At 34.3% G+C, this 24,243-nt stretch overlaps 2 protein-coding genes and 1 non-coding gene across 3 annotated transcripts; all 3 read left to right on the top strand.

The window, feature by feature from the left end:
- Nucleotides 1-527: 527 nt before the first annotated feature.
- Nucleotides 528-9,627, top strand: CBG20887 (the record flags this gene model as incomplete). The annotated part of the gene is made up of 4 exons (XM_045242746.1): nucleotides 528-609; nucleotides 8,514-8,671; nucleotides 9,080-9,286; nucleotides 9,445-9,627. 4 exons carry the CDS (start codon nucleotides 528-530, stop codon nucleotides 9,625-9,627), a joined length of 630 nt encoding a protein of 209 aa, XP_045097161.1.
- Nucleotides 9,628-13,401: 3,774 nt separating this feature from the next.
- On the top strand, nucleotides 13,402-13,474 carry CBG28461. The gene has a single exon. It is a non-coding gene (tRNA).
- Nucleotides 13,475-21,073: 7,599 nt separating this feature from the next.
- Nucleotides 21,074-21,526, top strand: CBG25681 (the record flags this gene model as incomplete). The annotated part of the gene is made up of 2 exons (XM_045242745.1): nucleotides 21,074-21,181; nucleotides 21,287-21,526. The coding sequence occupies 2 exons, from the start codon at nucleotides 21,074-21,076 to the stop codon at nucleotides 21,524-21,526; spliced, it is 348 nt and encodes a 115-aa protein (XP_045100364.1).
- Nucleotides 21,527-24,243: the final 2,717 nt, after the last annotated feature.

Below are 24,243 nucleotides of genomic sequence, written 5' to 3'. Positions count from 1 at the left end.
TTTTTTTTAATTTTTCTTCTTTTTTTTTAAAGAATTTCGGAGTCTGATAGAGTTTTTACGAGATCCCATTTTCTGCAAAAGATATCAAAAATGTGTCAACTGATAAAATGTTTATGGTATTATGATAAACAATTCATCAGTTAACTGGTATCTTTTACGGGAGTCGAGATATATCAAAGTTAGCGGTTTGAGTGGCACTCTAGTAAAGTGCTTACGGTAACTAAAAACCTAGTAAATGACTCTTTTTATCATAGAAATAACTCGAATCTCTGTACTCTACTACAAAAAATCTCTTTTTGGCAAAAAAAAAACCGAAAACACTAAGCAATTCCCTGTTTTAGTTGTTGCTCTTCCTCCTCTCCAGATGCAATTCGACCTTTGTCGTCGTCGTAGTCTTCTGAAAAAAAGTTTTCCGTCTTCACACACAGAAAAAGAGCATATCTTACTACTCCTCCGTTTCCATTCTTCTTTCAATTTCCGCATTTTTTGTTACTTTTTCATTCTTTTCTTTTTTCTTGCAGGCTGAAATGCGTAAGAATCGGGATGCTACGTCGACGTCGTCGGGTGGCAGTTCTACGATGATGCAGCATCGAGGATCAATTACTCAGTGTGAGCTCTTATTTCATCTTTTTTTTGAATTTTCATTTTTTATCATTTTTAAAGTTTTTATCTTTTCTATATGTAGGTTACAATGGGTATTAGATGTCTTCAATTACAATTTCAAAATAGACTTTCAATAGTTAAAATAGACTTTAAATTTTATAAGATAGTTTAACTTCTTTGGAAGAAGTTCTTCCATAGAACCTTCGACGATTTGAATCTAAGTCCCCTATTACTGGAACTACGGTAGTCTAGATATCCTGTTCTAGAACTCTCTTTGTAATGTATCTAGACAAATAAGGAAACCAGAATGGATTCTGGAGAACGCAGAAAAGTGAAATCACAAATATACGAAGCAAAAAGAAAGAATATTCGGAAGTTGTCATTTTCTCCGAAAAACGATTCGGAATGGAGATGTAGAATGTTATACTTTCGGCTGCGGGCAAATATATCATGATTTAGTTCATTTTTTGGTGTTTTATTCTGCGTCTTTTTGAGCTTAGGACCTAAAAATTGCTTTTAAAATTTTCAAATTTCAATACTTCTAAAAGATTCAAAAAATGCAAAAATTTCCATTTTCAGTTCATTAATTTTTTCATTAAAACTTTCTAGACTTTGCAGAATTGTATGGTTACTGTATTGCTCACCTCAACCGACAACTTTGAGCTCAATTATCTCGAGTTCTGTGAAAGATATCAAAAAGTTGTCAACTGATAAAATATTGATGATATTATGATAAATATTTTATCAGTTGACAGATGTTTAATATCTTTGAAAAGAATAGAGATATATAAACTCAAAGTTGATTGTTTGGTCGGGCCTTCCTTGATTTCCCCTTGTTTTCAGTTAATTTTTGGTTTATTTTCTTCCCAATTTCCAATTCATTTGCATTGAGTGGACTCCGAAATTTTGCATCTTTTTCCAATTTTTGAAATTGACAGAGATAATTTAATTTTTTTTCGAAAATTCTGGGTTCCGGGAAAAAGGATCCCATGCAAAAAGTGATGTTTGAACAAAATATTGGAACTTGGTTAACAGGAAACCCCAATTGCTTTATGAACTTCCTAAAAATTGCTTTTTTAAACAATTTTTGTTTTTGTTTCCCACTAAAAATACCCAATGATGTCTAACTTCGCTTTTGAAAGTCACACAATTTTTTGTCGTAAATGACCTCCAAGAAGTTAATTCAAATCAATTATAAATGAACATTGAAAGTAACTTTTAAAAGTTTTTTGACATCATTTTTGTTGATTGCTGATTTTTTTGAAAATTGATCAAAATAAAAAATTGGTCTTCAACTGTTTTTGGTATTTAAAAACATTTTCGAATCAGGAGGAAGGTTTTAGTTACGGTTCAGGAAAAATGTATGAAAGTCGGATTTTTGTGCGTGACTTTTCTATAAAAAAGGTTTTTCAAATTCTCACGATTTTCTTCAAAAAGGATTTTTTTGGTTTTCAATCCCTAGGAATTTGGAAATCTGAAAATTCCAGAACTCAGTATTATCGGAGTTCCAGAGTTTCAGAATCTCAGAATCTCAGAATCTCAGTATCTCAGATTCTCAGTATCTCAGATTCCCAGAACCTCAGAATCTCATAGTTTCAGAATTTCAGAATCTCTGACTCTCAAAATCTATAAAACTCAGAATCTCAGAATTTCAGAATTTCAGAAATAAAAAATCTCAGAATCTTAGAATATCGGAATCTCAGAATATCAGAATCTCAGAATATCAGAATCTCAGAATCTTGAAATCTCAGAATCTCAGAATCTCAGAATCCTTGAACTCCTGAACCTCAGAATTTCAGAATCTCAGGATTTCAGAATTTCAGAATTTCAGAAATAAAAAATCTCAGAATCTTAGAATATCGGAATCTCAGAATATCAGAATCTCAGAATATCAGAATCTCAGAATCTTGAAATCTCAGAATCTCAGAATCTCAGAATCCTTGAACTCCTGAACCTCAGAATTTCAGAATCTCAGGATTTCAGAATTTCAGAATCTCTGACTCTCAAAATCTATAAAACTCAGAATCTCAGAATTTCAGAATTTCAGAAATTCAGAATCTCAGAATCTTAGAATATCGGAATCTCAGAATATCAGAATCTCGGAATCTCAGAATCTTGAAATCTCAGAATCTCAGAATCCTTGAACTCCTGAACCTCAGAATTTCAGAATCTCAGAATTTCAAACTCTCAGAATCTAAGAATCTCAGAATCTCAAATTGGGACATCTGAAAATGTCTGAAATATTAATTGTTGGTTTTAAAGTGTCGTCAGAAATGCTTAATTTTGTAATCTAGGTACTTTATCACTTCCAGAATTGATCTCTTTTCCATTTTTTTTCCAATTTCCCACGCATTCCAATTTCCCTAGATCTCTTCTAGAACCCTAGAATTCCAGAATCCATTTTTTTCTAACGCCCACCATTCTTGTTTTTCCGTCTTACTCATTCCGCTCGTTATCCAACTTTTCTCTAGTCCACCCAGATCAAAAATTTCCTTCCAGAACAAACAAAAAAAATGATACGTAATAACAAAATTACTCGATGCTCTTTTCTATTTCCCTTTTTCAGCTCAAAAAACTCTTTTGCCCTGGGCAAAATTCTTCTAGAAGGAAAAAAAAAATTAAAGTACCAACCAACTCTTCCTCCTCCTTTTTTCTCATTACATAAAACTTTCTCAAAACTAACAAAAATTATTCATTTTATGGAAGTTTTTTGTTTCTGAAAAGGTGTATTCCATTTTCAGAGTCACTTTTAGTTCCGATATTTCTTCATGGACCTATGATCTTCTATTTTTTATTTTTCGTTTTTTTTGGATGAACAATTAAAAGAATTGAATATAAATTGGGGGTCATTGTCTTTTGGGTAATTGAGGGGGTAAATAAATTAAAAATGCATGGAAAAATAAAAATTCGGGGGCGCCAGTCCAAACAATCATTCGTATTTACTCGATTCGCCTTTCTAATTTTGATGACCTAGTTTTTAGAAAAGTGTATTTTCTAGGCCACCAACGTTTATATATCAGACGCTTTTATAACATGGAGGCTTGGAATTAGCTTTTCGACATTTTCCGGAATGTCAAAAATTCCGAATTTGAAAATTTCAGAATTTCGGAATTTATGAACTGCGGAGCTTCAGAATTTAGTGATTTTGGAATATTCCGATTTTGAAAGAATTTTAGCATTCCAGAATTTCAGAATGTCAGAATGTCAGAATCTTAGAGTTGCAAAATTTCAGAATCTCAAAATCCCAGTGTCTCAGAATTTTAAAATCTAAGAATCTTAAAATCTCAGAATTTCTGAATTTCTGAATTTCTGAATTTCTGAATTTCTGAATTTCTGAATTTCTGAATTTCTGAATTTCTGAATTTCTGAATTTCTGAATTTCTTAATTTCTGAATTTCTGGATTTCTGAATTTCTGAATTTCTGAATTTCTGAATTTCTGAATTTCTGAATTTCTGAATTCTCGAATCTCAGAATCTCAGAAGCCCAAAACCATAAAATCTTAGTCTTTCAGAATCTCAGAGTTTCGATTTTTAATGTTTCCTTCATTTTCATTCCACCTTTAACAAAAAAAAGTTAATCACCCAAAAAATTTTGCCAAAAAACAATAAAAAAAATTATTAGACCCCAAAATCAAAATCACTGTGTGTGTCCTGCCGGCCACCCAAACCGATTAATTTTCTCTTTTAATTTGCTTTCTCTCTTGCTCAATTTTCCACATTTTTTCTCTTTTCTCGAGAGTGACGCCTATATTTCCTCTGTTTTTGTCTAGTTGTAAATGCTCACAGGGAGAGTCCGCGACGACAAAAATTTCCCTGTTCCTTTATTTTTTGGCTGTAAGAGCTCTCACTTCGAATTTTCGTCGTGTTTTGTTTATATGTCGAAATCACGTCTTCACAATTCATTTTTGTGTCTAGAAAATAGAGAAAAAGGAGCTTTTTTATTGACATTGAGGTTTTGTTTTTCAGCTTTCTAGGTGCGACACCCTAAACGGTTATTATTTCAGAAAAAAAAGAAGCTGAAAATATTTTGCAGAGTAATAAAAAATGTGTTTTTCAGGAATCTATGAGCACTTTTGCACGCTAGCCAAATACTCGAGATCTGAAAAAGTAGGAAATTTTCTAGGTCACTGAAAGTCTTCGATTTTTAATCTTCGCACCCCTACCTTCACAATCATTTTTTTCCGTTTGAACAGAATCGTGAATTCATCATCATATTCTTTTTTCTTCGCTAATCCCATATCGAACTTATCACATTTACACATTGAATCAAAAACTTGAGACGGCGGATTTTTAATTCAATTTTTCATTTTTTTTTGCGGAAACTTGCTTAATGGAATACTTTTTTTAAAATTTGTTTAAGAGACATACGATTTTTTTTTCGTTGATCAGGACTTGAAAAACTGTAATTTAGCTACCGTATTCCAATAGAAGCCCACCCAGTACTCGAACTTTGTTCAATTATCTCGATTCCCTCAAAAGATGCCAAAAAAGTGTCAACTGATAAAATATTGGTGATATTATGATAAACATATTAGCAGTTGACTACATTTTAATATCTTTTGAAGGAACCAATATAATCGTGCTCATAGTTGATGTTTATGGCGTGGGCTTCTATTAGAGAGAATGTGATAATTTACCGTAAACACTAATGGAACGCCACCCGAACCGTCAACGTTGAGCCCCTATATCTCATTCACTATAGAAGATATCAAAAAGTGTTTAACTATTAAAATGTTGCTGATATCATGATAAACATTTTATTAGTTGACAACTTTTTTATATCTTTCAAAAGAAGTGAGATATACAGGATCAAAGTTGACTGTCCGGGTGGAATTCTATTAGAGTGTTTACGGTATTTAGTAGATTTAAAAAAAATTATGCTCAACATCGATAATCAAAAACATTTATCCCATTTTTCAAAAATTTCAGAAAATTGTCAACAAAAATTGATATTTAGTGATTGACAACTTTCATTTACCTTTTTTTGTGTTTTTTGGAATCTCGGAATCTTTAGAAAATCATTTGATGGCAAAAATCATAATTTGCCTATTTCCAGAAGTTAAACAAAAATTCAAAATTGAATTAAGAATCTGCTTATGATTGTCCGGTTTTTGCCTTCCTCGATATTTGGTTTTTCCCCTAAATCTTGAAAAGCCGAAATTGGATTACCGCCATCTGAATAATGTAGTTTCTAGTATGTGTAACCTTGAAAATATTCAAAAACCTAGATCCTTTTTATTTTTGAAAATTTTTTCTTTTGCCAGAACAAAAGACTTTTTAAACTATTAAAAATCAAATTGTACAAAATACACAAATTGTGTGATCTATCTCCATCCATCCATCCATTCATTTCCTTTTCTATCTGTTTCTACATGATATATTTCCCTTTTTCTTTCCATCGCTCTCCATCATCTTCATCTTTTCAATCATTGTTATCAAATTATCTGTTGACCGGAAACCCATTTTTCATCATCTTCTCCATCGTCTCCTTTTCCTTCTTCTTTTTCTTCTTCTTTTATACCTTTTTCAAACACACAACGTTTACAAAAATCACAAAATAAACAAAACTCCTCCTCCTCTCTCTTCCTGTAGACATCGTTTTTTTGTTTTTTTTTCTTGCAAGATAATTACTACTAATTACTACTACCTGGTCTCTGATTTCTGAGAAAACTAAGAAACTGATTTTAATTATAGAGCTCTCCCAAATGAGCAAAATTGATGCTCACTATGAAACAAAACAAACCTAGAAAAAAAGAAAAAAAGAAAAAAATGAGGAGAAAGGAAACAAAAGTTTTTATTTCGTTCATGATCCCCTCAACGCTTTTTTGTGACCATAATAAAAAACAGCACTTAAATTGTTTGGTGTCAAACTCTTCTACTTTTTGCTATCACTTTTTCACAACGTCACAATTCTTAGCTTAGATTCTCAAAGAGCACTTCTGAATCAGATTGATTTCACAATTTTAGATGGACTCAAGAAACTACCCTATTCCCTCTAATAGACCGGCACTCTGAGCTCAATTTTAAACCTGTAATAGAAGGGTCTCCTAGCTTCTAACTTTGAGCCAATTTATCTCGGTTACTGTAATAGATACCAAAAAGTTGTCAACTGTTAAAACGTTACCATTATTATGATGAACAATTTATCAGTTGGCAATTTTTTGATATCTTATACAGACACCGAGATATGTGGGCTCAAATTTAAAAGTTTGAGGAGCCATTCTGTTAGAGGGTTTACGGCATCTCGATTCATGTATGAGATATCAAAGGCCAACTGAGAAAAACATTTTTAAGTTTCGAATGTTTTGTTATGAGCTATTCCCATAACTTTAGCAATTTTTTAGAAGTTTCACGATTTCCAAAAGTTTCAAATTATTACAACGAATTATTACAAAAGCCTAAATAATTCGAAAATTTTACTTAGCAGAGTTAATACGGTAGTTGCTATACAAAATTGGCTAAAAATTTACTTCCAATTTTTGAGCACATTGAGCGCAATCAAACAAAAGTCACATTCCTTGTGATCCCTGTCCCATTGTTTCCGCACTATTTTCCTTCAATTCTTTTTGTTGTCAAAACAAGAAGTAACCCTGATTTCTCAGATCACATGTTGGTTCCTCTTCACACATTTCACAAGAAATTTGTGAAATTTCTCTCTTTTCCGTGTTCCGTTCAAACCCACTTCTTCCAAAGAATCTCAAGAGAATCCTCCTCCAGTTTTGCGTAATTCGAATCAAGTGTCTTCCTCTTTTAACACTTTTTCCTCTTTTCCGCTTCTCCAGACATCCATCATCATCAGCTTCACGCACTTCCTGTGCATTTTTTCAAAAAGAAGATCCGTTCGTATATCTGACTATTGACTAGTATTGAAACTGATTTGATAGTTCTGTGATCATTGAGATATTCATGTTCTATCAAGTGTGAGATCAGATTGAACTTTGTGTAGGAAAATGTAGATTTTGTTGCCAAATGACCTTTTAGATTAGGACACCTTTTAGTGGTGAGAATTCAATGATTTTCGATGATGAATGATTAGAAGTGCAAGGTCAGTGGTACGGTATTTGTATGATGCGGAAGTGTAAGATGCGCAACTATTTTTTACCTTTGAGCTAATTTATCTCGGTACTTTTTGAATGTACAAAAAATTTGTCAATTTTTAAATTGTTTATCATAATTTACCAGGATTTTATCAGTTGGCAAATTTTTGATATCTTACATAGAAGCCAAGAAAAATCGAACTAGTAAGGGCCCTCCTATTACAGGTTTCACGGTATTTTCCATTTTTCCGACCCAGCTCAGTTTTTAAGAAATTCTCGCTATCACCTTCATATTACCTTTTTTTTCCATCATGAATTTTTCCGAATCCTTTAGTGTAAAATTGGGGAATTCTCGTTTTTTATCATTCAAGGTTTTTTTTATGTTTCCATTACTTCGCAATTTCCAGATTTTTAGCTTATCATGTTTTGTTATCAGCTATTCCCAGATTTTTTTTAGCTTCACGAATTTCAGAAGTTTCAAGTCATTCCCCAAAAAAAAACAATCGTCCGAGAAAATTGTGATTTTTGGAAACTCCGAGAAATCTGACATATAACTTTTCTGGAAATCCGAAATTTTTAATAAACTACAGTAATTCAATTTTTCACTTTTATCCAATTATATTTTTATCTAGTTCAAAAAAAAGTTATCTTGCTTTATATAGGGTGATCTTCCTCATACAAGATATACTTTTGAGATGGAATAGTATGGATTTTTGAATTCTTTAAAAGTGACATCTGAAAATTTACAATCTTTCTTTTTGTCACCTAGATTTTTTTTTTGCCAAAACATCATTTTCAGCCCAGTACTGTAGATCGTACCATTTTCCGAACCCCTCTAAACCAATAAACATCTAAAATTCCAAATTTTTGCAGGCTCTGGAATTGGCTCGATCGGCCTACCAATTCTTGGCGGTCGAGGGCGTGGAGTCATGTCTGATAGTCATATGCAACGAACATTTAACGAAGCAATGAGGCAGAGGAGGACCAGTTTACCAGCAAATAGTTTATCGCTGAATGGAACCAAAAGTTTGGTGAGTTCAAAAAAGTCCGAAGATGCCTAGCTAGATATCTGCACTGCAATATTTTCCTTATCATCATTATCACTTCTTCTGAGAAAAAGATCAAAAACCTCTGAATTATCTTTGCGCGTCCCCTTTTCGCACAGACATCGTTTGATGGATGGCTTCCGATTGTGGAAAAATCGGAGAAGTGGGCGGAGCCTCTCTCTCTTTAGTTTTCTCTGATTCCTTTTTTGAACACTTTCTATCTTTTCATTGAGTATCTTTATCAGTGTTCTGCAGAAATTTTTGGCGAACTTTGGCCAGGATTTATTTTCTTCATCAAATTCTTCTAAATTGTTTCTCATAAATCACCTGCATGGAAAAAAAGCACCTGCAGAGCCATGTCATTTGTGCATTATTGATATAAAAATGTTCCAGATAACCGGTTCTTCGTTGAGCGAAGCGAAAGGATTGATAGCTGATATGTTAATGAATAAAGAGTTACCTGGAAATGTTGCCACGTGTCTTCGAGCAGTCGCCACACTTCTGGAGCAGAGACCACTGCCTATTAATGGATTATTAAGTGAATATGGGTTACCATCAGTGATAGAGAACCCATATGGTGGCGAATCAATGGTTATTGGGGTTAGTTTGTTTTTTACCAATTTTTGTGAGGGGGGGGGTATGATTTTGGATCTGAAATATACAGTTGGGTAGCCAACTTTTGAAAAATTTGCCATAAGGTTTTATCGAACTCACTATCAGTTTGTTAGAATTCGAATTACATAGAAATCTTGCTACAGTATCCCTCGCCAAATTCAAAATTTCGATATTCTTTGAAATTCGGCCCGGCTTGGGACAAGTATGGCGCGAGAGCTGGGGATGCAGTTTTGGGGAGATTCTGGTTTTTTTTCCATTGGGAAGTAAAAAACAGAAAATTCAATGGAACTTCACTCTCCTCAATTATTATTGTCGATCTCTTATAGATTCTAGATTCTGAATCTATCTGTTTTTAACTTTATTTTCTTCATCTTCATTTCTTAAAAAACTCATACTGTAATTCATTGTCATTTCTGGAAGTTTTGGCACTTTGTTGGTTTCAAGTGGTATATCTCATTTAGATGAATTTGTACAAAAAAGTTGTCAACTACAAAATTGAAGCTCTAACTTTTTTATTATACTCTGAAAACAAAAAATTTTGGACAACTTTTTCAGGACTTCAAAGTTGACTTCCGTATTTGATCTAATCCCAAATATGTTCACTTTGAGCTCAATTATCTCGGTTGTCATGAAAGATATCAAAAATTGGTAAACTGATAAATTGTTGGTGATATTATGATAAACATTTTATTAATTTTCCACTTTTTGATAACTTCCACAGGAATCGAGGTAAACTGACCCAAAGTCAGAGTGGGCTTCCAAGCATTTACGGTAGATTCTAGATTCTTTTGTTTAAATTTTAAATTTAAATTTTTTTAATTGTCAATTTCACATCCTTATTCTTCTAGTGAGCTACAAAGATCCACCTTCCGATTGTTAGGTTCTTTAATCCATCTGATGTGTCCTTGTCCATTATTATTTGTTGCTCCTAATGATCATCTGACATTTCCCTAATCTCACTGTTTTCCAAAATGACATCAATAGACAAAATGGCTTATTGGTCAATTATTCAAAGAATCCTTAGAAGAGAACATCTGCTTCTTCTAAAAAGCAAAGAATCCCCAAAAGTGTTCTCATTATGTTTGTCTAGTGTCTTCTCTCTGTGACTCTCTTTTTCGTGTGCTAAACCGTGTGAAAAAACACGTAACTCCTCTCTCCTTCTCCATTTTTTCTGTCCCATCCACCTCCATTTTTCTGTGTCTCCTGATATTCAATGGTATGCTAATTGTGAGAAACGGTGACTAGGAGCGTTTTTTTTTCCAGCTGCTAATCCAATATCCTCTCCTCCCCTTCTGGTTTTTTGTGTGGTGTGTGAGAAAACTTGGAGAGGAATAGAGAGGCGACAGATTTTCAGACATTCATGTAAATCCCGCCAATTTGTCCCTGTATTCATATACCTCTAAATTCTCGTCTTTTTTTTCTTTGAGAAGTAGGATTCCCCTTAAAAAATGTTGTTTTATGTGTTTTATTCGACTCACACCCTTCTGATTTTTTTTGGTTTTGTACGGTTACGACATTCTGGAGTCATTTTTTTTCTTTTACCAGAATATTGATCACTTTTTAAAAGCGGAGACGAAACTTTGACAAAAAAAAAGTTTTTTCCAAAATTTTGAAAAAGACTTCAAGTTCGAATCACTGTAAAGTAGCAGTTTGAAAGTGTTGTATTTGGGTCTACAAGGACTATGATTAAAAATTCGAGAAAATCATCCCACCCAAAGAGTTAGAAAAATTTCGAATTTTTTCAAAAAAAATTTTCTGAGAAAAATGATGAAATATGAAATCCTACATAATTTTAAGTATAACACAAAAACTTTCATGTTCTGAAACCTCCTAGGAGTGGAGATAACCAATTTTGCACTGAAAAAGCGATTTTTGGAACTAAAACTGAAATTTCAGCACTTTAGAGGTTTCTTAAAGGTGGTGTGCGGTGAAAAATTCTATTGCTTTATTTTGTGCAGAAATTCATGTAGATTCCCATAAAAATAAAGAAAAAAATCGAAAAAAATTCCTTCATTGAGAAAAACGGCATCGAAAAGTCAAAGTGGGAACCGGTGGGCTAGCGGCCAGGTGTGAGTTTTCTAGGCCAACTGCCGGTAAAAGCGCGCGAAATTCGAATTTTGATTTTTAGTGTTTTCTCTGATGTTTTTTAAAGATTTCAAAGTTTTTTCGTTAATTTCCTACATGGTGTATAAAAAAACCTGACAAAAATCTGAGCAAACACTGAAAATCAATAAAAATTCGGATTCCGCGCGCTTTTACCGGCAGTTGGCCTAGAAAGCTCACACCTGGCCGCTAGGCCACCGGTTCCCACTTTGACTTTTCGATGCCGTTTTTCTCAATGAAGGAATTTTTTCGAATTTTTTCTTTATTTTTATGGGAATCTACATGAATTTCTGCACAAAATAAAGCAATAAAAATTTTCACCGCACACCACCTTTAAACAGATTTTGAACACGGTTTTATAGGTTTTCAATCATGCTCTTCCATTCTCTACGGTTGGTTTATGCGAATCAGCCGGACAACTTAAAATGTTCCCTTGTAAGTCCTACCACATTTCTATATCTGTCGTCCAAATTCGTCCGATTCTCTCCCCCCCCCCCCTCTCTCTCTCACTCACTCTCGAAAATTGCCCAAATTTCTTTGCCCAACTCATCAAAATCCGAATTCCGAGAACTGCACATTCCATTTTTTCACACACTCCTACAACTTCCCCTTTATCCGGTCACTGCTTCAGAACCTCTTTATTTTTTTTGACAATTTTTATTGGGTTTTTTGTCTCAAAAATAATCATTTTGTGGATTTACAAAACCTTTTGGGTGTGGTGTGATATCTGCGAAGTACTTTGGCCGGCCTTATAGAAAAAAAGGAGAAAAAAGAGATTATCATTTATCATTCTATAACATATAAACTGCGTCAAAGGTCTCTCTAATCAAGAGGGAGGGGAGGGGATTATCCCTTTTTGAAAAACAAAATGGATCAATCAAATCAATGGAAAAATCAAATTTTCAGACTTTTAGTGTTTTGGTCAGGGCTGGTTTTTTTTTTGTTTTTTCAGGATCATTTTTTGCAGAACAATGATTGAAAATTCTTTTTTTTTTCGCCGAGCCGAAATTCAAGAGAGCAAAATTCCGATTTTTTAAAGAGTTTTTTTTTGGAAATTCAGAAATTAGAAATTCTGAAAATCAGAAATACAGAAAAGCAGAAATTCAAAAAATAAGAAATTCCAGAAATTCAGAAATCTTCAAAATTGTAAAATCCTGAAATCACTTTTTTCGCGATTTGTCGGATTATTTAAAACAAATTATCTCTAAATTCTAAATTTATCAAAAATCGAAAATAAAATTTCATTTTTTAGCGATTTTTAGCGATTTTTCAACTTTTTGTTTAAACGAAGTTAAAAATCGAAAAAAAGGCCAGAAAAACTATTAAATATACATGATCCTTTAAGAATTTCGCTACCGGACCTAAGCTCCGCCCACTTTCAAATTTTCGGCCACAGTTCGCAAACTTTCTTATTTTTCTGTCTTCTAGTTTCAAATTAGCAAACCAGAAGTCAGAAAACCTATAACCTTTTTTGCAACAGCTCAATTTGCTATTAATCTGCAAACTGATCGGAAATCTAATTCCTCCAAACAGAATTATATCCAGATTCATTTTCTGAATTCACCTTTTTTTCTCCTTACTCTTCATTTCAGAGAATGTAATAACCCAAATATTTACTTTCTCACATTTTTTTTTCATCCTATTCGCCGCTTCCTTCCAAACATAACCCATTTCTTTTTCTGAAAATCTCCAGAAGTATTAATGCCAACTCATCATTTGCCTCGAAGTTCTTCTGACTTAACATCCGGTCCACCGACGCATTCTCAACATCATCGTGCATCGTCTTCACGTGGAAGTCGTGATCTTTCTCATCGCGGCTCTTCTGCTCGTAATTCCTCGTCTTCACTTGTCAATTTCGTGGGTCAATGCATCGCTTGTTCGTTGGACTTTCGATGCAAATGCTGCATTGATTGTGCGCATGTCATGGTGCCTCTAGTCACGGTGGGTTCTCTTGCTGCAGCACCTATTAACCGCCCTCTCCTCCTATTATTATATCCGCCCGGTTAGCTCAGTCGGCAGAGCACCAGACTCTTAATCTCGTTGTCGCGAGTTTGAGCCCCGCATTGGGCTGATGTCTTTTTTCGCTTTTTTTGGGTCTTTTACGAACTCTTCCTCTCTTTGCACTGGACTTTGGTGTCACGTGTCAAACTCAAATTGTTTATATTTATTACATTGCTGGCTGCTGGACACAAGAGTTGGTCTCTCTCGTTTCATCACCAAAAACATTTTTTTCCTTTTTGACACGAAACACCAATTTGTCCTAAAATGGCTGAAAAATGAGCAAGGACCATACTTGTTTGGGAAGTTTTTCCGAAAATTTTTTTCGGGAAGTTCGGAAAAAATCGGCAAATTGGTTTTACAATTAATATTTTGTTTTGTCTGGTTTTCCAGTGTTTTTTTCTCATAAGATTCCAAAAAATATCCCCGGAAAACGACAAAAAAACAGGAAATTTGTTGAAAATAGGCAATTTATAATAGATTTTAAACGAAAGATGTTTTCGAGATTTTCAAAAAGTATATAACCAGAAAGCTCTTAAAATTTCCTACAAAACTGTGGAATTTTCAACTTTCCAAGTTTATTTCGAAGCGAGCTATGCGCCTTTAAAGTTTTTGAGAGACGCAGAGAAACGAGAGTGATCTCGCTTCTCTGTGTCTCTAAAAAAATTCAAAGGCGCATAACTGTGCTCAATACAGTCCGATTATTTTGATTCTTAGCTCAACTTTTTTGTAGAAAACCCCGAAATGTAGATTAAGCCTTTTGCTCTTAACCAGCTACTTTCCCGAAAATATCTTGACTCTTGTAGCTGTGTTTTTTGAGTCCTTTTTATATATGTATCTTTTTTTCCCTTCTGCGCTTGCTGTCAAAATTTCAAAATGATTGGAACGTTAGATAACTCATTTCTTTAGGTTCCCAGAAACAATTGTTTGTCCAAGTACATCCGGAAAAAACAAGAGTATCTTTCTCTCACGTGTCTCTCCGAGTCTTGAACTAACAACATTCTCGGTCAGCTGTAGTAGTGGTCCTCTGAGCCAGGAGCAACTCTTCTCTCCCAGCTGTTATCTTCTCTCTGTTCTTTTTTCGATTTCAGAAAACAAATTGACCTGAGACCCTCCTCATCTTCTCTACTCGGGCTTTCTTCAGATCTTGACGTAGTTTTTTTTATTTCTTGTGCCCGCCGTTTTTTCAACAAGTTTGTTTTGACAAAACAACATTCGGTCAGCTTCAGGGGAGACTTGAAAAACATTGTTTTTGCCAGAAGAGTTCCATACTCAAGCTCCGCCCACATTTCCTAGCCCTCGGCTTTTTTATGGGGTGGTGGCCGAACACAAATATAACTTTTGTACCTTTTATAACTTTTTAATACGATTTTTTTGCTTTTTAGCTAGAAAGATAATTTTGCAAAACAGAATATGAAAAGTACGGTTCACCGATTCTGATTCTGACGTTAACGGGTGATGAGGGAAATGAAATCTGAAAATCTGAAAGTTTTACTTATTTCATAGTACATTTCGTAGCTGATATTCTAGAATTAAAAATGGTTAGTTTTTAAAAATGTATGATTTGTTTCTCAGGAAAAATTGAATTTCAGTTATGCGCCTTTGAACTTTTTGAGGGACGCAGAGAAGCGAGATCACCTTCGTTTCTCTCAAAAGCTTCAATGGCGCATAACTCGCTTCAAAATGAACTTGGAAAGTTGAAAATTACACAGTTTTGTAGGAAATTCTAAGGGCTTTCTGGTTATATAGTTTTTTGAACAATTTTGAATTAATTTTGTTTCCGAACTCCATAAGTTATGAACACTACTATAGCGGCAGCAGGACGTGGTGCACCAACCAAAACCCCATCTTGAAAACTTAAATAAAAACTTATTTTTATGAAATTCGCAGCTATTTTCAAAGCTTTGAAATCCTCAGGAAAAATTTTGTTTAGGTGTAATCAAACTTACATTAGAATAGAGCTATCTGCCGTATTTGCTTTTATAGAAGCCTACCCTATAGTTGGACTTTGAGCTCAATTATTTCGGTTCCTACGAGAAATATCAAAAAGTGGTCAACTGATAAAATATTTATCATAATCTCACCAATCTTTTATTAGTTGATAGCTTTTTCTATCACTTGGATTGAGGTAATATCTATCACTTGGATTGAGGTAATTGAGCTCAAAGGTAAGAGTATCGAGGCTCCGACCAATTCAAACCCCTTTACCTTTAATACCGTACCCCAAAAATCAAAACCAACTCCTTGAACACACCGAAACTCTCATACAACACATCTCTCTTCAATCAAATCATTGAAACCCGGAACTTTCTCTCTTTACTTCTCCTTTTTCTTCGTCCTGAACCTTCTTCCCCCTATTCTTCTCTCTTGACGTATGATCCTCTCTTACAAAGGATGCTTTTTGCAACTCGATTTTTAGTGTAATCAAATTTCTTTTTTTCGGAGCATTTCACTCGTTTTGTGCTCACCGAAACCTGATTTGATTAATGTCTCGCTTTCTATCAGTAGAGTATCTACCTAAAAGGACATGGTTCTTGTGCAAATCTGTGACGTTTTTTGTGCACTTTGCTTAATTAGGATGAGATATTTGTGAAAATGGGATTTTGTTAGACATGCTGACCTTTTTTGAATTGGGGATTAAGAAGACAGAATAGTCGTGTTTTGATTCTGAAGACTTTCTTTTATGAATTTCTATTCCTCTGAATTTCGGAAGATTCTGAAAATGAGTGCATCGGAAGAATGCACAAAAAAGGTAAAAATATAACTTCATTTTAAAAATATTCATCTGTTTTTGTGTTCTCTCTTCCATCTACTTTAAAATTATCTTTCATTTCTGTTGGTCGAAAATTGGCGACTTCTTAGAATTTTAGAATATTAGAACTTTTGAGTTTCTGAAACTCTGAGATTTTTGAATTTCGAAATTCGAAAATTCTGAAGTTCTGAAATTATTGAATTCTGATGTTTCTGAAATTCTAAATTTCAAAAGTCTGAAATTATCGAATTCTAAAATTCTGAGATTCTGAAATTCTGAAATACTGAGATTCTGACGTCGACCAAGCCGACCAAATGGTGCCTACTCAAACACTTTCTGGCATAGGTTTTGATCTTATCACTGAGAAACACAAATTTTGCTTCAATTAGAAACTTTTGCAGAACTACAAAATTTTGAATTTTGATCTCTTTTTGAAGTTCACCCCACGAGGATAGTTATAAAAGGGGGTGGTCCGAAAACATATGAATGGCCGACAAATTGGTTTCGGTTGGGGGTGCAAATGCAAAACGGACTGCAAAAGTCTAGATGTGTTTTGACATCTTCAAATCCACCACTGCGTGACGTGACGTTTTCTTCTTCTTCGTCTTTTGCCCTCGAAACTTGGACAAGAAGATGCTCTGCTCAGGCGTGGAGGATTTAGCGTGAGAGAATTGGGGAGTGTATTCAGGAGAAGAAGAAGAGTGACAAAATCTGTTGTGAACATCTTCTCCTTCTTTTTTCTTCCTCACCTACTCTTTTCCGAAAGTCTCCCGAGGGTCCCATTTGTTATTCGATTAGGAAGGGCTTCTGTCTGAAGGTCTCTGGTCTCTGTAGAGATAAAACAACTCTTTTATTTTTCTTTCCTCAAAATAGGGAACACCTCATTTAGGGGGAGGAAATTGATAAAGTGATGTAAAAGAAAAACAAGGAGCACACTTCTAATTTTTTATTTTGCAACGAACATTTTTCTCAGTGAGGAAATGAATAGGGCTTCCGGGTAGATGTTGATTTTGCAGAAGACTTGGTTTTGTGCTCAAAGGGAGCCCCATCCCTTTTGATATCACTTCGCAGTTTTTGGTTTTTCAATGCGCGCCTTTAAGTTTAGGTTACTGTAACTATATAGTTCTAGAAGGTTCTCAGCTTCTGGGTTCCTACTACGGTAACTCTTTCTAGTTCGGATATAAACTTCCGGCTTTCGTTGATCCCTTATTTGTTCTGATATCCTCTCGAGAGTTCGAATTTTTGTGTTTTTCTGACTGCTTATCACTAATTCGAATTTTTAATCCCCTTAAAAGGTTTTGAAATTTCTAGTTTGACGTTAATCGAAGATACAAGGATACAAAATGATTTTGAATTTCTGAAAATCGAAAATTCTGAAAATCGAAAATCCTGAAATTCATAAATTCAGAAATCTTGAAAATCTGAACTTCTAAGATTTTGCAATTCGAGAATTATGAGGTTCTGAAATTCTGAAAACCAAGGATTTTAAGATTGTGGAGAATTTAGATATATTCTGAAATTTTGAATTGGGTTACTGTAGCCTTCATTTTCAATTTTTCAAACGTTCAAAGTTTAATTCTTGTGCTCTCTCCTCATCATTTTATGAATTCTCTTCATCGAATGGGACGTCTTCTGGACATATATTATTTTCCAAAGTTTCCCTTTCTCTTCTTTTTTTTCTCCCAACCTTTTTCCTGCTCTTTTCCCTTTCCAATCTCTCTCGTTCTTCTTCTCTTATATGGATGTTTTATGAGATTAATTCTTTTTTTGCTCCTCCTCCTCTTCCTATTTCTCTCTTCACTTTTGTCACGAAGAAGCACGTATTCATTCGGGGAGGGACCTTTTTTGTCCCAATCCGACTCTTCGTTTTCTGTTTTTATAGTTGATTTCAATGGAAAAAAAGAAGAAGAAACAGGAAAAAAAAGAGCAACGTTTTTGGGTTTGATTAGGGAAATTGGAAATTACGTCTGGAAAAAGGGATAGGAGAGAAGAGATACAAGAGAATACGATGTGTTACTATTACACCAAAAGTCAAAAGTTTCTGAAAATTTTAAAAGTTTTTAACTTCCCATTTGACATAAGCACCTTTAAGCCAAATTACCTGGGTTCTTGTTAGAGATATCAGAAATGTGAAAGCTGATAAAATGTTTACGATTTTACTATAAACAATTTTCCAGTTTGTCAGTTTTTTCTACCATTCATAGGAACCGAGATTATATACCGTAAATTCTCTAATAGATGGCCAATCCTAACTTGTAACTTTGAGCCAGTATATCTCGCTTCCTGTAAACGATATCAAAAATATGTAAATTAAAAAAATGTTTGTGATATTATAATAAACATTTTATCAGTTGATCACTTTTTATTATCTTCTATAGGAAATGAGATATATAGGGTCAAAGTTAATAGTCGCAGGAAGCCGTAACTTCGGATTTCTCAACGTCCGACGGCCGACCGTTTAGCACCTTTTGACTTTCAAAACTTGTTGGTGCCAGTGTAATCTTCAGAATTATTGAGAATAAAACTTTAAATTTATAAGAAACCAAATTCGCTCCACTGCACTCAAAAAAGTGACATCAGTTCCCTTAAACTTTTCGAGGATAATCCTTCTGATAATTTTCCCAGAATCATCTTTCGAAGTACTCGTGTTGTTTTCGAATGTCACGAAACTTCTAATCCTCAACTATCTAGAATAGAATTCCTCATTTTTTAAATCTAAATACTCCTTGCTTTCTTGCCTCATGTCATCATTTTATCTCTCTTTTTGATATGGCAACTTTTTACCTTTTTTGAGCAACATTCACAAGAAAAACGTCAGAATTGCATCCATATATTCTCTGTTTTCTGAAAATTCCAAAAGTTCATTTTAACACCTTCTAAAAGAAATCATCATGATTAGTTCATTAGATTGGAAGAAAACGTGACATAAATGATCAATTAGCAATGCTTGAACAGTTTTTTTTCTTTTCGTTGACCCGGAAAACAAAAAAGTAAAAAAGAAAAAAATGGGCGTTTTTAGGATGTCTTGTAGTTTGGTTTTTTGGAAGACTACATTTTTTTCAGAGAAAAAATTTCGTTCTGAAAATGTACTTCTCCGCAGATAAAGCAAGAATTTGAAATAGTGAGAAAATATAGATAATTCATAAAAAGAAGTTCGGGGGAATCTGTAATTCCAGAACTCTGCAGCTACAGAATTTTAAGTGTGGACCAGAAAAACAAGATTCTAAAGCATCCAAAGTATCTGCTCGCTTTTTTTTAAATATCGGGGTTCAAAATTTGTATCTTCCCTTGGCAAGCAAAGAACGTGAAACCTGTAATAGGAAAATAGGACAAAGTTGAAAATAATGTTTTTGTATCCTGTAATTCGTTCTACAAGATACATTTTATTTTAAAATGTATCTTTTATCTGTGCAAAGTTATGATTTTTTGAAATCAGTTAGCCTAAATGTTTCAGATTTTCTGCATTCTGAACGAAAATGATAGAGTTTGAAAATTCCTTCGTTTCTATAAACTTCTCTAGTTCATCTGGCTGAGAGCTGAGAAATGATCATTTAAAGTTTAGCAGGCTAGAGACGCAGACAGCTAGACACTCTAATTGTCTGCGTCTCTTTTAAACTTCAAATGCATTTACATGTATGTATCTCGGCCCATGAATGAGCTAGAGAAAGTTGAAAAAAAAATTCAAATAAAGAAAATGAAAATATAGAAAATCAACAATCCTACATTTATAAACAACAACTCAATCTTCTAGCTTATCTAGAACTTGAGGCACAGCAATTTGAAGTTTTTTAGAGACGCAGACAGTTAGAATGTCACGTTGTCTGCGTCTCTCGTCAACTTCAAATGGGTGTATCTCGGGTTCTAAATGAGCTAGAAGATTCGTTTTTTTTAAAGAAATGTAGTATTTAAAGGTGAGCACATTTGGGAACTTGAATTTCTGAGAATTTTTGAAAAAAAATTCTCGATCCTCAAACTTTTCAAAGTTCTCCTTCTTCTCTTTCTTCCTCACCTACCGTAACCCAATTTTTCAGACATTTCCTTCTCTTTTTTTCTTCCCATAGACTCCCTTTTCTTATTCAAATAAAGAAATCTATCGAGAGGTGTATTTAATTAAAACTTTTCTCATCTTTTTTTCTTCCCCGCGGATTTAATTGGAATCCTTTTGCTCTTCTTCCAGATGACGACAATCCAACGTCTTCATTTTCTTTTATTCTGCCTCCTGTTTTCCGATTTTTCCTTTCAAATTTCGGATGTCATGCTTCTTTTCCTTTTTCAGAAAAGAAAAAGGAGATCAAAATGATGAAAAAAAAAGGTTACACCTCCTCATCTCCATTCCTTTTTTCATTCTTTTTTTCTGTGATTCACAATGGATCTCTGCAAATTCAAGTATAGTTTAGTAGAAAAATTGTTATTGTTATTGAGAAAAATCGGGAAATCGAAATCTGACCTAGTTTTTGTAGGATTCCTGAATCTCGTCGGATTCAGATTCTGAATTCCACACTAGAAAATGACGAATTCTGGAATGAGGCGGGACACTTCTCCTTCCTTGTTTTTCAGTTCAGACACTTCTTCTTCTTCTTCTTCTTCCCTTTGCCTTCTCCTTCTTCTTCTCCGACCAACCGACGTCCCAATTTCGTATTCCACACACCCAATTTCTGATCTACTCTATCTTCTTTTCTTTTCTATCCCATTTCTACTCAAAACTTTTTGTTTTCCATTAAAATTTATATTTTTTCAAAAATCTGCGTCTTGCTTGGAATTCTAGATTCGAAAAGTTTGAAATCAAAAAAATGGGGATAAATATAGGCGTTCGGAAATAATTGTCCGCAATTGGGTTGGCTAGACAAAATGTTCGAAGTTTAAGGTTTCCAGATTTTTGATCGAATTCTGAAAATGAAAATTTTTGAGCTCAAGAAAGGATGTGTAAAGCCAGAATCTTGGAGTACAAAACTTTTAAATTTCGGAAATTCTGGATTTTAGAATCTCAGAATCTCAGAATCTCAGAATCTCAGAATCTCAGAAACTCAGAATCTCAGGATCTCGGAATCTCAGAATCTCAGAGGCTCAGAATTCTAGAATCTTAGAATCCTAGAGTTTCAGAATCTCAGAATCTAAAAATCTCAGAATCTTAGAATCGTAGAATCTCAGAATCTCAGAACTTCAGAATCTCAGAACCTCAGAATCTCAGAATCTCAGAATCTCAGAATCTCAGAATCTCAGAATCTCAGAATCTCAGAATCTCAGAATCTCAGAATCTCAGAATCTCAGAATCTCAGAATCTCAGAATCTCAGAATCTCATAATCTCATAATCTCAGAATCTCAGAATCCCAGAATCTCAGAGGCTCAGAATCCTAGAATCTTAGAATCCTAAAGTTTCAGAATCTCAGAATCTAAAAATCTCAAAATCTTAGAATCTTAGAATCTCAGAATCTCAGAACTTCGAAATCTCAGAATCTTTCTTTCAACTTCTGAATTTTTTTAGAACTTCAGAATCCGTGACTTCTAGTCAAAAAATCTAAAAATTGGATTCTGATCATTTTATTTCATCCAGACATATGCAAATCGATTTCTATTCATGCTGTTGTCCGAAAAATTCCAATTTCGGTTTGTTCAAAAATTCAAATATTTTGTACTTTCATCCAAAATTCCGAATGTGTCATTCTCCAATTTTTGTGGATAATTTTTTGGTAGTTTCGTTTTCAGCACCTCACAAATTTTCTCAATTTTTTTCCCAATTACTCTTCTGCATCTTTGACCCCAATTACGGAATGCAAAAATTATGAAAAGGTGATGACGAAAAAATGAGAAGAAAGATGATGAGCATAAGAAGAATAAGATGAAAAAGAAGAAGAAGAAGAAAATTGAGTACTCTGAATGCACATATCATTAGCGTAGGTGTCCGATATTCAGAAGACGTAGTAGAAGATCCTTTTCCAGAAGAAAGCAACCTTCTCATTTTGCTACTTTTTCCTCTTCCTCCTGTTCCGTGTTTTTCTGATTTTTGTGCTTCCCCAATCAGTTTTTTTACTCAAAGGAGGGAAAAAGTCCTCAAAATGATAATAATGCGTTAATTGGTATCTAATTAGTGTGTGCTCACGAAATTTCAAGTTTTCCTATGACGGCTGGGAGTCGAGATACAGGCGTTTGAAGTTTTGATCTACGTGCGGCGCGGTCGCGTTGCGGTTCTTTATCTCAAAACTTCTAACGCTCATATCTCGACTCTCCGGTTTGCTAGAGATCTAAAACATTTTTCATTATGTATTTTTTGAAATCCGCGTCACTTTCCGATATTTCAGAATATCCATTTTTTTCCATAACAAATACCCGTTTTTTGTAGATCATTGACCCAATCAACCACTACCTAATGCATTGAGTTGTCTGCTAGTTTTTTTCTGATTCTTTTTCTCTTTTTTTTCTTTCAAAATTTTAGTAAGAGAGCAAAAACAATATACATCCAACAAACCAAATAAAAAAAATAGAAATTCGAAAATGACAAAAGATTGACGAGAAGAAGTCTGTTTCGATTATTCATCCATGTCTTTGGGAGAAGAGGAAGAGTTCGCGAGATTCGACACAAAGAAAAACAATTGAGCGAGAGCAGACCACACAGAATTTGTGATTTTCTGTGGCTTTTGGTTTAGTTCTTCTGTTTTTTTTGGTTTGAAAACTAAGGATGAGTATTTGGAGTACTGTAACTTGTTGAAAGACAGTAAATACTCTATAGAAGCCCACCAGAACCGTCAATTTCGAGCTCAATTATCTCGATTCCTGTGCAAGGTATCAAAAAGTATTCAACTGATAAATTGTTTGTCACAATATCACCAATATTTTGTTAGTTGACACATTTTTGATATTTTGCAATGGAATTGAGATAACTGAGCTCAAACTTGACAGTCAGGGAGGCCCTTCTATTACAGGTTTTACGGTATATTTCATCCAAGTTTTGAGAATCTAGAAAAAATTATAATCTTGCGGATTCAAAGTATTACGAATTTGAAAATTCCTTTATTCTAAAAAAATCATATAGCCTAATATTTGATCCCAAGAATCTTGGAATCCCCTCGAAAACGAAAAAACCTAGTTACCAAAATTCAAGATATTATGATCACGAAACTGTCGAATCTGGATATTGTCCCAATTTGTTTGAATCCGATATTTGAATTGAAATTTCGGACGCTTTCAGAATCTTGGAACTTCATACTTCAAACGCTCAATTTTTCCACCTTATGATCCTCATTCTTTAAAAGCTCTATATTCCTTTCCCTTGCCGTGTTTGTCGTACCTCTTTGATCATGATCTCACATCATAGAATCTTCAAAATTCAGAATCGTACCATATATTCTTCACTACATCCTATTCTGAACCCTCTTCTTTTCTTATGCTTCCATCGCGTCGAAGTGAATCCCATTCACCAGCATCCCGATGCAAGTCAGCCGGTCATCCCCTAGCCGTTGCTTCTAACGGATTTCATTCGATTCCATCGTCGGCTTCCTCGTCGACACATTCCATGAATCGACAGGGATCTGTCGATAATCTCATTTTCAAACTGTTGACTCGACAGAAATACGTGGCAAAGTGTCTGGGTTTCGTGCCCGCTCGATCGTCGGTAGCCATTCAGACTACGCCGGTGGTCGAGAGAGATATGTCGGCATGTTTTCAGAATGAGGCGAGTAGGAAAAATTGAAAAAAAAGAACCTGACATTCGAGATCGGGAGAGAAAGTTACAGGATTTTTAATGGCTTTTAATATTTGAGAACTGGGAAATTGAAATATGGGAATTCAAAGAACTTTTCGAATCCACAGAATCCTTATTTCTGATTTTGCAGGCCTCAAAACCGGTATCTCCAATATCACATTCTCAACAGTCACATCCGCCACTGGTCTTCCTACCGTACCCGCCGAGCCGAACAAGGCAAGGAGCAGCAGGTGAGCAAACCAAACATTATCTGATTATTCTGGAAAATTTTGTACTTTTTGAAAAAAAAAAATAATAATTAAAAAAAAAAATAATACTTTTTGAAAAAAAAACAAAAGATTTTCGTAGTTTTCTGACTTGGTGGAACATTTACCTGATGTGTTTTCTAGGCC

This window comes from Caenorhabditis briggsae (genome assembly GCF_000004555.2).
Source record: "Caenorhabditis briggsae complete genome, chrII, whole genome shotgun sequence".
In the NCBI taxonomy this organism is placed as follows: Eukaryota; Metazoa; Nematoda; class Chromadorea; order Rhabditida; family Rhabditidae; genus Caenorhabditis; species Caenorhabditis briggsae.
The sequence above is the reverse complement of the archived record's forward strand: the minus strand, read 5'-3'. Positions and strand labels throughout refer to the sequence as shown.